At 44.7% G+C, this 15,415-nt stretch overlaps 1 protein-coding gene across 1 annotated transcript in view; it reads right to left on the bottom strand.

Moving 5' to 3' along the window:
* The window catches only part of LOC126168161 (pyruvate dehydrogenase E1 component subunit alpha, mitochondrial-like), a 97,308-nt gene that overhangs the window by 50,454 nt on the left and 31,439 nt on the right, over window positions 1-15,415 (bottom strand). Inside the window, exon 5 of the mRNA XM_049920534.1 lies at window positions 11,644-11,892. Within this exon, the coding sequence (XP_049776491.1) occupies window positions 11,644-11,892 (249 nt within the window). The remainder of the gene's footprint in view (window positions 1-11,643; window positions 11,893-15,415) is intronic.

Below are 15,415 nucleotides of genomic sequence, written 5' to 3'. Positions count from 1 at the left end.
AGCACATCTGGGCAGGTGTCTGTGGGCCTGACACAGGGGCAGTGACAGGAAGATGGGGAAATGTCAACCACACAAGTAGTCATGTGCTCTCCAGTGGATAGATGGGAGAAGTCCTGGGCTGCAAATTGATAAATCGATGGCCGAGTAACTACTATGAACCACACTGAAATGTGTGGCGGACCCAGTATTTAAGAGGCAGAGGTCGAATTGCGACAGTAAAGTTTCGACATCTCTGCCTCGGCCAGTAAGCATGGTACCACCCCACAAGGGGTTATGGGAATTAAAATCTCCCAGAAGTAGGAAAGATTTAGGGAGTTGATCAATCAGTGCAGCTAATACATTCAGAGGTACTGCACCATCTGTAGGAAGATATACATTGCAGACAGTTATTTCCTGAGTTGTCCATACCCTGACAGCCACAGCTTCAAGAGGGGTTTGAAGGGGCACAGTTTCACTACATATTGAGTTCAGGACATAGACGCAACTCCATCTGCGGAGGGCAGAGGTCTGCATTGGTGGGAACCAGGCCTTCTGGAGGGCATTGCGGAAAGCAGGTGTAAAGCATAACAGTTGCCTTAGCTAAGCCAAGTGGTGGAAAAAACTGCTGCAATTGTTCTGGAGGATGATGCGATTGTGAGGCTGGGAAGGCACTGTCCAATGAGGCAGTTTATGCCTCAGGGTCACCTGCTGCCACCGACTTAGTTCCTGAACAGTCTATATCCATTGTGTCTCACAGTCTGGCAAGATCTAGATCCTCAGTGGACACCGGAATCTCCACCTCATCCTCAGACGCAGAGCTTGTAGGGAGCAGTGGTGTGGGTGCCACCACAATTTCCTTGGTCATGGGGGGGGGGGGGGGTCTTCTTTTTGAATTTCTCTCACTGATCTTGGGGTTCGCTGGCTGGGAGGGCTTCACTGATTCAGTTTCCATGACTGAGGAAGATCACGAATCCCTATGACCAGCTGCTTTTAGGCACTCCCGTCACTGGCGGGTGTCATGTTTCCCATTAGTAGAAACCTGGGAAGGGAGGGACCCAAGGGACCCCTTCCTAGTGAGAGGAGCTGAAGAAGACATACACTTCTCCGGCTGAGAAGTGGGGACAGATGTCCCTGATGGTTGGGGAGAAGGGGCGGGTGGGTGTGGGGAAGGGGGGGGGGGGGAGGGGGGCGCAGTGCTCCCGAGGTAGGTGGTGTGGGAGCAACAGCGAGGGAAGCACCATCAAGGGGGCAGATGTAGTCTTGCGGCTCTGAGAGCCGACTGGAATAGGCCGAACGGAAGGAGCTGGAACCGTTGTCGTAGCAGCAGTGTAGGTCGATGTCATACACACAGGATGTAGCCTCTCATATTTTCTCTTAGACTCAGTGAAGGTCAGTTGGTCCAGGGTCTTGTATTCCATTATTTTCCTTTCTTTCTCTAAAACCTCGCAGCCTGGCGAGCAAGGCGAATGGTGCTCTTCGTAGTTGACACAGATGGGAGCCAGGGCACATGCAGTAGTGGGGTGTGATGGACGTCCATAATCTCGGCACGTGATGCTGGAAGTACAACGAGAAGACATATGCCCTAACTTCCAGCACTTAAAGCAGCACATTGAGGGAGGGATAAATGGTTTCACATCACAGTGGTAAACCATCACCTTGACCTTTTCGGGTAATGTGTCACCCTCGAAGGCCACGATGAAGGCATCAGTGGCAATCTAATTATCCCTAGTACGTCAATGGATGCACAGGACGAAATGAACACCTCATCACTCGAAGTTGGGGAGCATCTTATCATCAGACTAAAACAAGGTCCCTGTGGAATATAATACCCTGGACCATGTTTAAGCTCTTATGGGGTGTGATGGAAACAGAAACATCCCCTAGCTTGTCACAGGTGAGTAATGCCCACGACTGGGCATAGGATGCGGTTTTTACCAAGACTGACCCAGAGTGCATTTTGGACAAACCCTCCAGCTCCCCAAACATGTCCTCTAAATGCTGCACAAAAAATTGAGGCTTCATTGACATGAAAGATTTCCCACCTATGTACATATGAGGTATCGGGCTGAATAAGCTTTGCTGCCATTCTTAGCCTCCCATGGTGTGGCCAGGGAGTGGAACGATTGGTGGTCGTATTTCTTTGCATTGAAAGTTAGACCTCGATCGTTTAGAGACTGCTGGTGGTGGACCACCAGCAAGAGATGACGTACTACGCTTCATGGCGTGTCATCCGCCCTGATGCCACCCACTCCGACCAGGGGCCCTCCCCAAGGCGCCACCCAGCTGCAGCAAAGGCAGGATGGCCTGTGCCAGGAGACCCGATGCCCCAAGGTCACGGGCATTTACTCCTTGGCATATGTGGGGAGTTAATGGTGCAGGAATCAGCAGAACGATCCCTGTGTAGTCAGGGGGCTACAACCAACAGGGTACATGGCAGCCCCATCACAAAGGACTGGCTACCATGCTGGATACGAGGTGCAAAGAAGTCCGTGGTCATCATTGGTGCAGAAAACGACACTGCACAGTGGATGGAGGAAAATGCACCCAGGAAGGCGTCCTTGCCCAACAGATGGAAGATAAGTGGAACTGCAAATTCATGATGATAAAGTGGGCCAAAGATCTCCATGCACGATGGACATGATGCACAATGTAAGGCACCCTTGGCCAGTTGGCTCGCTCTTCGGTAAAATTTTGGAAAAATGGAGGTCAAACCCTACAAGGGACCATCACATAAAGGCTGAAACATGTTACACTCCTTTTAGTCACCTCTTACAACAGGCAGGAATACCGCAGGCCTATTCTAACTGCCAGACCCGCAGGGGGCCTGATGCAGTGGTTGTCAGCAATCTTGACATGTGGCGTTGGAATTGCAGTGGAAAGACGTGCCTAAATTTCTAGCATTTAAAGCACCGCATAGGGGGACGGACGTATGGTTTTATGTCAAATCGGTATACCATCATCTTGACCTTTTCAGGCAATGAATCGCCCTCAAAGGCCAAGATGATGACACCAGTAGCAACCCAATTGTCTCTTGGTCCCTTACAGACGCACCGGAAGAAGCGAACACACTGCCATTCTAAACTGTGCAGAGCTTGTCAGAGTGCAAGAGAAGGTCGCATTGGAAAATAATCCTCTGGACCTGGTGAGGTTTTTAAGGGGCGACAGAAATAGGAACATCATCCAGCTGATCAAGGGTGAGCAACGCCTTGGACTGGGCTGGGGAGCTGTCCGAATGAGGACTGTGCCATTTCTCATTTTCAATAGCGCAGCCAATTCCCCAACATATCCTCCATGTTTTCGACAAAACAACAGAGGTTTTCTAGCAAGAAAGGAGTCCACATCTGTTCTGCTGCAGACTAAATACCTTGTCGAATAGTCCTATGTTCCTCCTGTGATGTAGCTATGGTGGGAAACAATTTAGGGTCATACCTGTCAGCATTGTTCCTTGCCATATGCGTGGAGTTTGCAGCTCAGGTATCAGCAGTGCAAACCTGTGTTGTCAAGGGGGTTCGACCAAGAGGGTAGCCTTATGGCCCCACCATGATGGACTGGTTACCGGGCTAGATTTTGGATGCAGAAAAATTCAGCACTGTTATGAAGGCAAAAGATGACAGCAGAGAATGGAAGAAGGTGTCCTTCCCCAAAAATCTGAATTGGGGGTGAGGTTGCAAAGCGACGAAAATAAGAGGCACAAGAGATCTAACCGGCCTATGAATATCTGGTGCACCACTTAAGGCGTCTTTCCTTAAATGGTTCACACTTCTGTAGAATTTTGGAAGTGTGAGGTTAAACCCTGGGAGGGAAACAGAACTAAGTAGGCAAGGAAGTGGGAGACTCATGAATATCTTGGGTGTTGAAGATACCTACACAGTAGCTGAAATCTATCGGCATTAAACAGATTTATGAACAATGCAGCCCTTGGTCCATCATATTTCGGGCTTGCAGCCGGATCACGTTGACATCTTGGCACGATATTTCGGCTAACAAACATGCAGCCATCTTCAGGTGAGTACGAGACTGAAGATTACTGGTGCGCGTCGTTCTATATATACCGAAAATTGGCGCGGCGGCGCCTGCGCAGTGGAGAAGGCTAATACCGCGCCCCCTATCTAATTTGGCGCGCTTCTGCAGCAGAAGCGGCCCGCGCATGCGTAGTGGTGTACCTACATTTGCGCTATCTGTCGTAAAGCGCCTTCGCGCAACTGAGGCGCGGTAGTCGAAAGTATAAAATCAATTTTCGTCAGCCGTCGCACTAGATGCAGACCAATGTCTATGTGAAGCGATTAAAGAAATTACAGGATCCCATGCTTTATCCATCTGAAAGCCACCGTCTCGATTGATAAGATCTTCTGCCAATCGTATCTCCACGGACTCCTTGATAATGGATTCCCAAAAAGATCTAGTTGTCGCTAAAATTTTTGTTCCACAATAATCCATGGAATGTCCCATCGAAATACAGTGTTCTGCTATGGCTGATTTGTTGGGCTGTAGTAGACATGTGTGGCGCTCATGCTCCACGCATCTTTCTCGTACTGTGCGAGTAGTTTGGCCAATGTAGGATTTGCCACATTGACAAGGGATCTTATAAATACCCGCCTTCCTCAGACCCAGATCGTCCGTCACAGAGCCAAGCAAAGAAGATATTTTCGTAGGTGGTCGGAAGATCACTTTAACACAATGCTTCTTTAAAATCCTTCCTGTTTTAGAGGAGAGGTTACCCACATACGGAAGGAACGCCCTGGACCTGACCACCTCTTTATCATCTTCTTCTTGTTTCTCTTTACATTTCTTCTTTGTTACAGCTGTGCGGATTTGGCGTATAGAATATCCATTCTCCCTGAAGACGGATTGCAAATGTTCCAATTCTTTAGGAAGGCTGTTCTTATCAGATACCACATGTGCCCGGTGCACCAGAGTACGCAGCAAACCCATGGTTTGTGCAGAGTGGTGGCAGCTTGTCGCCTGCAAATACAGATCTGTGTGTGTGGGCTTCCGGTAAACGGAGTGCCCCAAAGATCCATCGATTCTACGATTGACAAGGACATCCAGAAACAGCAGACATCTATCTTTTTCGACCTCCATGGTAAACTGAATATTCTTGTGAATGGAATTCAGATGTTTTAAGAATCCTGCCAGTTTTTTTTCTCCAGGATGACACATTTGTAGTTTGGCCCCATGGAGAAGAAAAACTGGCTGACGAAAATTGATTTTATACTTTCAACTACCGCGCCTCAGCTGCGCGAAGGCGCTTTACGACAGATAGCGCAAATGTAGGTACACCACTACGCATGCGCGGGCCGCTTCTGCTGCAGAGCGCGCCAAATTAGATAGGGGGCGCGGTATTAGCCTTCTCCACTGCGCAGGTGCCGCCGCGCCAATTTTCGGTATATATAGAACGACGCGCACCAGTAATCTTTAGTCTCGTACTCACCTGAAGATGGCTGCATGTTTGTTAGCCGAAATATCGTGCCAAGATGTCAACGTGATCCGGCTGCAAGCCCGAAATATGATGGACCAATCAATACGCTGGGAAAACTTCAAGATACAATGCAGCCCTTCTCCCTATCTTGAATCTCATTAATTTGGTTGTGGAGTTTGCAGTTCCCGATTGAAACAAACTTGCAGTTTCCTTTTTCTCTGGAGTATGAAATGGGATATGGAATGACAAGTCCTTCACACAGTATTGCTCCTACCCATTAACCTGATATGAAAAATACCTCCCACTCACTACTAACATACTAACAAGGAAGGGGAGGGTGTGCGATGGGGTTCACCAATTTGGCTCAAACTGTGGGAATATAAGCAAGTTGAGGCTCCTTTAAAATTCCTAGACTATCCCACCAGAGTGAGCCATATGAAGAAAAAACATTCTCTATAGATTTTAGAGTGAAAATTAAGAGACTAACATGGTACGGACATGTGAGGAGGAGAGGGAAGAACACGGTAATAAAGGCTGTAATGAATGGAAAAGCAGAAGGAAAGAGACCACTGGGATGGCTGAGACTGGGATGGAAGGGTAGTATCATGGGAGACATGCAGATACTGGGTCTGGGAGATGAAGGTGCAGATGACAGGTAAGTGTAGAAGGCTGGACTGAGTGAGGCCAAGGACTGGCTGTGGTTTGTGTGGACACACACACACACACACACACACACACACACACACACACACACACACACCTACGACTTATCTTAGAAAATAGATTAAGGAAAGGCAAACCTACATTTCTCGCATTTGTAGACTTAGAGAAAGCTTTTCACAACGTTCACTGGAATACTCTCTTTCAAATTCTGAAGGTGGCAGGGGTAAAATACAGGGAGTGAAAAGCTTTTTACAATTTGTACAGAAACCAGATGGCAGTTATAAGAGTCGAGGGACACGAAAGGGAAGCAGCGGTTGGGAAGGGAGTGAGACAGGGTTTTTTGCCCTCCCCGATGTTGTTCAATCTGTATTTGAGTAAGCAGTAAAGGAAACAAAAGAAAAATTCGGAGTAGGTATTAAAGTCCATGGAGAGGAAATAAAAACGTTGGGGTTCGCCGATGACATTGTAATTCTGTCAGCGACAGCAAAGGACTTGGAAGAGCAGTTGAACCGAATGGACCAGTGTCTTGAAAGGAGGATGTAAGATGAACATCAACAAAAGCAAAATGAGGATAATGGAATGTAGTCGAATTAAGTCAGGTGACGCTGAGGGAATTAGATTAGGAAATGAGGCACTTAAAGTAGTAAAGGAGTTTTGCTATTTGGGGAGCAAAATAACTGATGATGGTCGAAGTAGAGAGGATATAAAATGTAGACTGGGAATGGCAAGGAAAGCGTTTCTGAAGAAGAGAAATTTGTTAACATCGAGTATAGATTTAAGTGTCAGGAAGTAGTTTCTGAAAGTATTTGTATGGAGTGTAGGCATGTATGGAAGTGAAACGTGGACGATGAATAGTTTGGGCAAGAAGAGAATAGAAGCTTTCGAAGTGTGGTGCTACAGAAGAATGCTGAAGATTAGATGGGTAGATCACATAACTACTGAGTAGGTATTGAATAGAATTGGAGAGAAGAGAAGTTTGTAGCAGAACTTGACCAGAAGAAGGAATCGGTTGGTAGGGCATATTCTGAGGCATCAAGGGATCACCAATTTAGTATTGGAGGGCAGCGTGGAGGGTAAAAATCAAAGAGGGAGACAAAGAGGTGAATACACTAAGCAGATTCAGAAGGATGTAGGTTGCAGTAGGTACTGGGAGATGATGAAGCTTGCATGGGATAGAGTAGCATAGAGAGCTGCATCAAACCAGTCTCTGGACTGAAGACCACAACAACACAATATATCTGAGCAGTAATTATTTTAAATGATACATTTTTGATGGTTTGTAATTACATTTGTCCTTCAACAGCAACATTCTGTTGTCATATCCCCACTCCAAACTGTTTCTTAGTTCACTTTCATGCATTCAGAGCACATGGCTCTGATAGTCATTTCAAATACCCTACAGTTGGTCCTTACTATACCTGTTTTCTGACATTTTCTAACACACTCTACATATGCGAACAGCCTCTCACCCAGGGCCTTTGGTGATTTTGCATGAAAATTTATTATTTTGTTCAAAAATGGAAACTCAACAAGAATTTCCTACCAGTGAAGTGATTGATGAACACATTGAAACTTTAACTTTTTATGAAGGCTTTTGAGAAAAATTTCACCAGTGCCCTTTCAACTTATAAACAAAATGTAAGATCACTTATAGTTGTTCTGAATCTGCAGATCCCATAGCAATAATTATGGGTTGAGAAACTGCAGAGCAGGTTTTTAAAATTATAAATGATAATTTCATAGTAAATCTATATAGATATCTTCCACCCCCCCCCCCCTTTCCTCATACACACTTTTACTGTATGCAGTCCTATTTTATATGTAACAGGTTCCGTTTTCGAATACAGACATAAACAATAATGATTACAATCCTAATGAACATTCATCTCTTATTCTGGTATCCTTGGCTGCTAAGAAGAATCTCACCGATTTTGCTGGTGTTCATCCAAAATGGACTTTCCCATCACTGAAATCATGACTCCTAATATTGGGGAAACAAAACAAGGTCATCCTCAAATTTGGAGGAAAGAAATAGAACAGTGTGGCACTGTAAATACCAAATTGCATTCATCATCTCTGGAACATAGGAAAGATTTAAGAATGCAAGAAAATTACAAACCAATGGCGGTGACATTATGAAGAATAAATAAAAACTTAAAAAATCACAGTAATAGTGAAAGTTGTAGCTGAGCTGGAGACTGACAGTCAGTGCCCTTGACCACTGCAGTATGCCAATGACTTGATAGTTAGTGCTCAAAACTACTGTACTTCAAAATCTTTAGTGTGTGTTTTCTCTTTTCCTGTGGACCAAGAACCACTCAGGTGAGATATTCTAGGAAGTTGAAATGGATGGCAGCTACATGCTTCTATTCACACTGTTTGAGCCAAATCGTTGACCCCCTTCTAAGTAAAATCAGTCATTTTTGATTAATATGAAAATGAACATTTTTCGTTTAAACAAAGTATCGCAACAAGAAATTTTCTATGGGCTGCTTAAACCACATTTAACCCCTCCATTGCAAAAAACCTCACACACATAAGATAATCATTTCTGAAACTACCATTAACAGGCAAATGGTCAAATTTTATGGAGATAAATCCATGAATCTTCAATAAAGCTCACAGTCCACAAACTCACTGGCAGTATTTTCATATCTCACTATCTGTTTTTTTGTTTTTGTTATGGTTTTAGGGTGCAAAACTGCTAAGGTCATTAGCGCCCGGTCTGTGACTTAGGAAACAGTAAAAAAACGAAAACGGAAACTAGCAGCAATGGGAATGAAAGTCATAAAATTGGAGAAACTAAAAGCAGAAGGAAGGCTTAAAAATTCACTACAGAAGGGGGTTGGTTGTCCCAAAAAAACTTCAAATGACTGACGTCATTTCACTGGCACGAATGAACTCTAGAACGCGATAGGCCGATCGCGTGTCATCTGCTAAATTTTTTTTTTTTTTTTTTTTTTTTTTTTTTTTTTTTTTTTTTTTTTTTTTTTTTTGTGGTTTTAGGGCGCAAAACTTCTATGGTCATTAGCGCCCAGCCCGTGACTTAAGACAGCACAAAACCGAAATTGAAAACTAACAGCAATGGGAACAAACTCATAAAATTGGAGAAACTAAAAGTAGAAAGAATGCTTAAAAATCCACTACAGACAGGGGGTGAGTGTCCCCAAAAAAAAAAACTTCAAATGACTGACGTCATTTCACTGTCACTAATAAACTGCAGAACGCGGTCGGCTGAGCGCGTGTCATCTGCTAAAATCGACGATAGATCAGGCGATAGCTGTAGACGGGAGCGTAACGGATTAAAATAGTGGCATTCAATTAAAAGGTGTCTGACCGTCCACGGCTGAGAGCAGTGGGGACAGAGTGGAGGAGGATCACCGCTTAAAAGATGTCTATGGCTAAAAAGACAGTGCCCTATCCGGAGTCTAGTTAAAATTACCTCCTCCCGACGACGCGTTCGGGAGGAAGAGGTCCAAGCACAAGGAAGAGTTTTCACGTCCCGCAATTTATTTTGGGGAAGTGTCGACCAGTGCGCGTGCCATAACTGAACAACACGACGACATAAAACGCTCCGTAGATCGGCGACGGGAATCGATGGAATAGCTGGCCGAAGAAGAGAAACTGCAGCCTTGGCTGCAATATCGGCCGCCTCATTTCCGCAGATACCAACGTGTCCCGGGAGCCAGAGGAACGCCACTGAGACGCCCCCCAGGTGGAGCAAGCGCAGACAGTCCTGAATCCGGTGGACCAGAGGGTGCACAGGGTAGAGAGCTTGGAGACTGAGGAGAGAGCTGAGAGAATCGGAGCAGATAACGTACTGTATCCGCTGATGGCGGCGGATGTAGTGGACAGCCCGGAGAACAGCGTAAAGCTCCGCAGTATAGACCGAACACTGGTCGGGAAGCCGAAAGTGATTTGTGGTGTCGCCAACAACACAGGCACTCCCTACACCTAATGATGTTTTCGAGCCATCGGTGTAAATAAATGTGGCTTCCGTCATTTGTGCACATAGAGCAGCAAATGCTCGACGATAAACAAGTGAAGGGGTACCATCCTTGGGAAATCGACAAAGGTCACGGAGCAGGCAGATCCGGGAACGGAGCCAAGGCGGTGCTGTACCCCAAGTTGTCAAGAAGGTTTTAGGAAAGCGGAAGGAAAGAGAATGGAGCAGTTGACGGAAGCGGACTCCCGGTGGTAGTAGGGAGGAAGGGCGGCCTGCATACCCTACATCGAAGGAGGCGTTGAAAAATATGTCATGGGCTGGATTAGCAGGCATGGAAGACAGATGGCTGGCATAACGGCTCAGAAGGACTGCTCGCCGATTGGACAGCGGAGGTTCAGCAGTCTCAGCATAAAGGCTTTCCACAGGGCTGGTGTAAAAAGCTCCAGACACTAAACGTAATCCACGGTGGTGGATAGAGTCGAGACGCTGAAGAATAGACGGCCGAGCAGAGGAGTAGACTATGCTTCCATAGTCCAATTTCGAGCGCACTAAGGCGCGATAAAGGCGGAGAAGGACCACTCTGTCCGCTCCCCAGGAGGTACCATTCAGGACACGGAGGGTGTTGAGGGATCGCAGACAGCGAGCCGAAATATACGAAATGTGGGAGGACCAGCATAGTTTTCTGTCAAACATAAGACCCAAGAATTTAGCGACGTCTGAAAACAGAAGGTTGACAGGTCCTAGATGTAAGGAGGGTGGAAGAAACTCCTTACGTCGCCAAAAATTAACACAAACGGTCTTACTGGGAGAAAAACGGAAGCCGGTTTCGATGCTCCAAGAGTGGAGGCGATCGAGACATCCTTGAAGACGTCGTTCAAGAAGGCTGGTCCGTTGAGAGCTGTAGTAGATCGCAAAATCGTCCACAAAGAGGGAGCCCGAGACATCAGGAAGGAGACAATCCATAATTGGATTGATGGCAATGGCAAACAGTACAACACTCAGCACGGAGCCCTGGGGTACCCCGTTTTCTTGGGAGAAAGTACGGGAGAGAGTAGTGTTCACCCGCACCCTAAATGTGCGCTCTGCCATAAATTCGCAAAGAAAAAGGGGCAGCCGACCTCGAAAGCCCCAAGAGAACAGTGTGCGGAGGATATGGATACCATCCGGTCCTGGGGCGGAGGAGCGAGAAGAAGAGAGGGCATGTTGGAGTTCCCGCATGGAGAAAACGGTATTGTAGCTTTCGTGATTTTGAGAGGAGAAAGCAAGATGTCGCACTTCCGCTGCACGTTTCTTCGGGAGAAACGCTGGCGGGTAATTGGAAGAGCTCGAAATCTCAGCAAAGTGCTGACTCAATGAGTTAGAAATTGCGACGGGGTCCACTAATGTATCATGCGCAACAGTGAGCCCAGAGACCGGGGAGAAACTAGGCGCACCTGAGAACCGTCGAAGCCGACTCCAAACTTGGACAACATTTTTGGAACTGACATCAGAAGTCACAGCATTACATTTGGTGCAGATATATGCAAGATACAACAATAAAGCTCCTAAGGTAACACTGTATCATTGAAATTTGTGCAACTGAAAGATTGCAGCTGCACATATTAATTACTTATAAGATATCACTTATTTTACTAACCCATAATCCTGGAATGTAGTCTCCTCTTGTATAATATGCTGTACTTGCAGATGCTCGTTCTACACTTGTTCCCATTCCATAACCATTATTCTCACAAACAAATATACAAGGTAGATTCAGGAGTTTGGCCATATTGTAAACCTCAAAGATCTGTCCTTGATTGGCAGCTCCATCACCATACAGAGCAACACACACGGCATCTGAGCCCTGGTATTTGTGTGCAAAAGCAATTCCAACGCCTAAGGGAACCTGTAACATTAAAACCAATAGTGTTGATGTGTATTATTACTGCTGCTACAGTTACAATCAAGCTGCTTTCCAACAAAAAGTGGAAAAAAGAAAAGAAAATTGCTCGACTTGGCTCTTCCATAAATTATAAAGATTCTGAACTAATACTACAAAACCAATAACAGATTAGTATTTTAAAATAAACATCAGATACATATATAATTTCAGACACTTACCAAAAACTGATCTTTAAAAGCAGTCCAAGACACTTTTTCTTTGTACTTAGTGACTAATTTTGTTCAAATAACCATCTTTAGACCAAGACACTGATAGTGAGGTGGCAGCATAGACAACTTGTTTACACACATAGCTGACCATTATCGTGGTGTGAGGTTTACCTTTATTACCAATGACAATACTCCCACAGATTAGGTCTAATCTCAGCAGCAGAAAATGCAAGCAAAAGTGTTCAAATAATTTATGGGAATGGAGCTGGGTGATCCCATCGACAACCACCAATATTTCGACAGGACCACACATTGCCAGTTTCAAGGCAAAATTGCAGCAAGTAAGTGCTGTGCAAGGGCATTTAAAATTGTTCTTTTCAGAGAATTGCATAAAGATAAAACACACACACACACACACACACACACACACACACACACACACACACACACACACACAAATGCTGTAAACACTAATGCCATCACAAACCAAAGATTACTAACAGCAGAAATTTTCGATAGTGAAATTAATAATCTATGGGTGAGGTAGCATAAATTCTGTACTTCTGTTTTTTGAGAAGGAAATGAGCTGCATTCCATACAGAATTTAAACAAAAACCACACTCTCTCTTTATAAATGTATGTGTTAGATTAATTTCAACAGCTTCCTTAATAACACTATCCCAACAACTGGAAGAGCATCCTAGAATATCTCTGTTGTTCTATTCCATAAGATGACTGATGCCAAGACAACATTCTGCAATGGCAGATTTGGTCAGCTGTTATAAGTTTGTGTGCCACTTATACTCAGCACACTGGTCGTCCACAGTCCTGATAGTGTGACCGATATAAGACATGCCACAACTGCAAGAAACACAGTAAACACCAGCCTTATGGAAACCAAGATCACACTCTACAGAACCTAAAAGGACCCTGATCTTATATGGTGTTCGAAAAACACACTTGACGTGATATTTCTGCAAAATATGGCCAATCCTGTTCAAAATGCTCCCTGCATAAGACAAAAGTCCGTAGACTTTGGTGTCACTTCGGTATTACTGTCGCTCACCAGGTGCACAGTTGTTCAATAGCACAATGCATGTCTGATCTGTCTTTCAATATAACTATTCTGAGGAAAGGTGACTTCAAGATGGGCTAACTCGGCTGACAAACTCTCATGGTCTGAAAAGACATGTGGCCTATGAACCCAGGTACGGGACAGCCATCCTTTCCATCTCCATTATGAAACAAATATTTGGGTGGGTTGAATTCGGGTGTTCTAAAAAGTCATTGAAATTCTCACTATCATGAGGCCAAACAACAAAAGTATCATCTATATATATGAAAGAACACACAGGATTCAATGCCCCCAACTCCAAGACACATTCCTCAAAATCTTCCGTAAACAAATTAGCAATAATAGGTGACAACGGGCTTTCCACCCCAGCTCCATCTGTCTGCTCGTATTACTAGTCACTGAATACAAAATAGGTGGAAGCCAATACATTTGAAATAGGTTAGTTAATTCAGCACCAAACCTAACCTCAATTAACTGTAAAAAGTCACACAGAGGAACATGAGTGAAGAGAGAGACCACATCAAAACTTACTAGAATATCAGTCATTCAAATGCATTCCCTGTAATTAACGTAAGAAATCTGCCGAGTTCTTGATGTGGTTCTCACACTGACCTACTTGAGGGCTCAACAGAGTGGCAAGGTGTTTTACTACATGATATGTCAGACCACCAATGTTACTCACAATCGGATGACAAAGTACCCCTTCCCTGTAGATTTTAGGTAGACCATATAACCTAGGGCAAACAGTGCAATAAGAACTCAGACTCTTTACAGTCTCCTGTGATAAGAGACTTTTCTTCAAGAGGCCTCTAATCTTTCACTCAACATCTTTTGTGGGGTCAGCACTGATCCTATGATTCACTGAATCAGACAGACAGCTGATTGAGGTTACGTTTTGTGCCGAATTAACGTATCTATTTCAGCCTGTGTAGCCTTCCACTTACTTATTATTCAAAGAACAGTACTATGAACAGACAGATGGAAGTTGTGTTGGGAAGCCCATTGTCACCTGTTATTGCCAATTTGTTTATGGAAGATTTCGAGGAACGTGCCTTGGAGTTGGCGGCCCTGAAACCTGTGTGTTCTATCAGAGATGTAGACAACACTTCTGTTGTTTGTCCTTATGACAGTGAGAACTTGAATGGCTTTAGAATGCCTGAATTCAATCCACTCTAATATTTGTTTCATAATGGAGGTGGAAAATGAAGGCTGTCTTCCCTTCCTTGATGTGTTGGTCAGGAGGAAGGTGGATGGTATGTGGGACACACTGCTTATAGGAAGCGTACTCACACTGATTTGCATCTACAAGCTGATACTTGCCACCGTCCGGCATAACAGGAACCTTGGTTCACAGGGCACATGTTATCTGGAATCCTGAGAGCTAGTCCATCTCTAAGTCAGCTTTCACCAGAGTGGTTGTAGTGAAAGACAGATCAGACATGCATTGTGCTGTAAACCAGCTGTGCACTGGATGAGTGATGATAATACCATAGTGGCATCAAAGTCTACAGCCTGTCTGCCTTACACAGGGAGCATTTCGAACAGGATTGGCCATATATTGCAGAAATATGATGTGAAGTATGTTTTGGTCTACCACGCAAGATAACGGTCCTTTTAGGTTCTGTAAAGGATGATCTTGGTTAGCACAAGACAGGCATCTATCATATTCCTTGCTGTCGCCTATTGGTTGGACTGTGGAAGACCAGTGTACTAAGTGCAAGTGGCACACACACACACACACACACACACACACACACACACACAAAAAAAAAACAGCGGAGCCTATCCACTATTGCAGGAGACTGTCTTGGCACCACCCATCATATTGAATATAACAATATGGGAGTCTGGTATGTACTTCCAGTTATTGGGATAGTGTTATTAAGGAAGCTGTTTAAATTAAATTAGCAAGTAACCTTACAAACAGAGATGGTGGGTTTTGTTTAAATGCTGCATGGAATACTGCTCTTTCCCTCATCAAAAAACAGAGGGGCAGAGTTTATGCTACCTCCACTGTTTATTATTAACTTCACTACTGATAATTTCTGATGCCCGTCGGCTTCGGTTTGTGCTGGTGCTACTGTTTATCTTTCCAGAATTATCTGAAAATAGATTTTTTAGGTCCCCTTGCACAGCACTTACTTGCTGCAGTTTTGCCTTGAAAATGGCAGGGTGTACTATTTTGAAATATCGGCAGTTATCGATGATGTCACCTGCCTGCATCCCCGTAAGTTATTTGAAC

This window comes from Schistocerca cancellata, chromosome 1 (genome assembly GCF_023864275.1).
Source record: "Schistocerca cancellata isolate TAMUIC-IGC-003103 chromosome 1, iqSchCanc2.1, whole genome shotgun sequence".
In the NCBI taxonomy this organism is placed as follows: Eukaryota; Metazoa; Arthropoda; class Insecta; order Orthoptera; family Acrididae; genus Schistocerca; species Schistocerca cancellata.
Note: the sequence above shows the minus strand (reverse complement) of the source record. Positions and strands in the feature narration are given on the sequence as shown.